Consider the following 1,649-nt stretch of genomic DNA (forward strand, 5'->3'; position numbering starts at 1 on the left):
ATTCAGCAATCAAAGGCATTGAAACTCAATTGGAACAACTGTCTATGGCCTTGAAAAATTGCCCACAAGGAACATTGCCTGCAGATACAAATATTAACCCAAAGGAACAGAACCCAAATCAGATAATGGCAGTGAGTCTCAGGAATGGAAGAGATTTAGACAGAGAGCAAGAAGTTGCTCAATCTAGGAGAGAGACTATGCCAACTACTCCAGTTACATTAGAGGCAGATGAGTAGAGCTCACCGAGGTTGTAATTGAACAAGCACAGGTTGACAAGGGTAAGGAGAAGGAAGGTGAAAAACTCTCAGAACAGGTGGTAGAATAAGCTTCCAACAAAGAAAAGACACCAAGCAGTAGGCAGGGGTTGATTCCTGCACCATTCCCTCAGAGATTGGCAAAGCAAAAGAAAGATGATCAATACAGGAAATTCATGGAAATTCTTCAACAAATTCAATTGAATATTCCACTGATGGATGCTTTGAGGGAAATGTCAGGTTATGCAAAAATAATGAAGGATCTGATTTCGCAGACTTGTAGCGCGGTAGTGACAAGACCTATGGCTCAAAAAGTGTCTGATCCAGGTAGTTTCACTATCCCATGCACCATTGGGAGTTATGCTTTTGCTAAAGCATTGTGTGACTTGGGAGCCAGTATAAAATTGATGCCCTTGGCAATCTATACAAAACTGGGCATTGACAGAGCTAGACCGACCTCAATGTTATTGCAACTGGCTGATCGCAAAGTCAAAAGACCATCAGGAATTCTTGATGATGTGCTTGTTCAAGTGGGGAAGTTTGTATTCCCTGCAGACTTCGTTATTCTTGACTGTCAAGTGGATGAAGAGATACCCATCATTCTAGGAAGTCCGTTCTTAGCCACTGGGAGAGCATTGATTGATTGTGAGACTGGAGAGTTAAAAATGAGGTTGAACAATGAAGAAATAATATTCAACGTTCAACAATCCGTGAGGAGACCCAGCGAATTTACAGATTGCTCGCTAGTGAAGGCCGTGGATGTGATACTGCAAGAGGAGGATGAGACCCTTAATGTCAAGGATCCGCTAGAAGCTTGTTTGATGAATTTGGAAGAGATGGATGGTGAATGGCTGGCAGAGTGGGTCATGGCTCTCGAGGGTCAAGGGTTCTGGAAAAGGGAACCTCAGTTCGAGCCCCTACGCTTAGAAGAAAGAGCAACACCACCTGCAAAACCATCAATAGATGAGCCACCACAGTTGGACCTGAAACCACTTTCAGCTCACCTCAGGTACGTTTTCTTAGGGCCTAATTCTACTTTGCCTGTTATTATATCATCTGGTTTGCTAGTTGTGCAAGCAGAGCAACTCTTGCAGGTGTTATAAGAATGTAAGACTGCCATTGGTTGGACCATGGAAGACATAAAGGGTATCAGCCCAGCCTTTTGTATGCACAAGATTCTCTTGGAAGAGGGGCACAAACCTTCCAAAGAGCATCAATGACGGCTGATCCCGAATATGAAAGAGGTGGTGAAGAAGGAAGTGATCAAGTGGTAGGATGCCGGTATCATCTTCCCCATCTCTAATAGTAACTGGGTTAGCCCTGTTCAGTGTGTGCCGAAAAAGGGAGGAATGACGGTCGTACAAAATGAGAATAACGAGTTGATCTCGACTCGTA

The 1,649-nt window shown here is 43.8% G+C and overlaps 1 protein-coding gene across 1 annotated transcript; it reads left to right on the plus strand.

Annotated features, from left to right (window-relative positions):
• Positions 1–430: 430 nt before the first annotated feature.
• On the plus strand, positions 431–1,357 carry LOC104117569 (uncharacterized). The gene has a single exon (XM_070190710.1). The coding sequence runs from the start codon at positions 431–433 to the stop codon at positions 1,355–1,357; it is 927 nt and encodes a 308-aa protein (XP_070046811.1).
• The last annotated feature ends 292 nt before the right edge of the window (positions 1,358–1,649 follow it).

Source organism: Nicotiana tomentosiformis, chromosome 12 (genome assembly GCF_000390325.3).
Source record: "Nicotiana tomentosiformis chromosome 12, ASM39032v3, whole genome shotgun sequence".
Classification (NCBI taxonomy): Eukaryota; Viridiplantae; Streptophyta; class Magnoliopsida; order Solanales; family Solanaceae; genus Nicotiana; species Nicotiana tomentosiformis.

Bases quoted from the DNA above. Each gene is read 5' to 3' on its own strand.
- LOC104117569 (XM_070190710.1), top strand. From the start codon at position 431: ATGGAAATTCTTCAACAAATTCAATTGAATATTCCACTGATGGATGCT.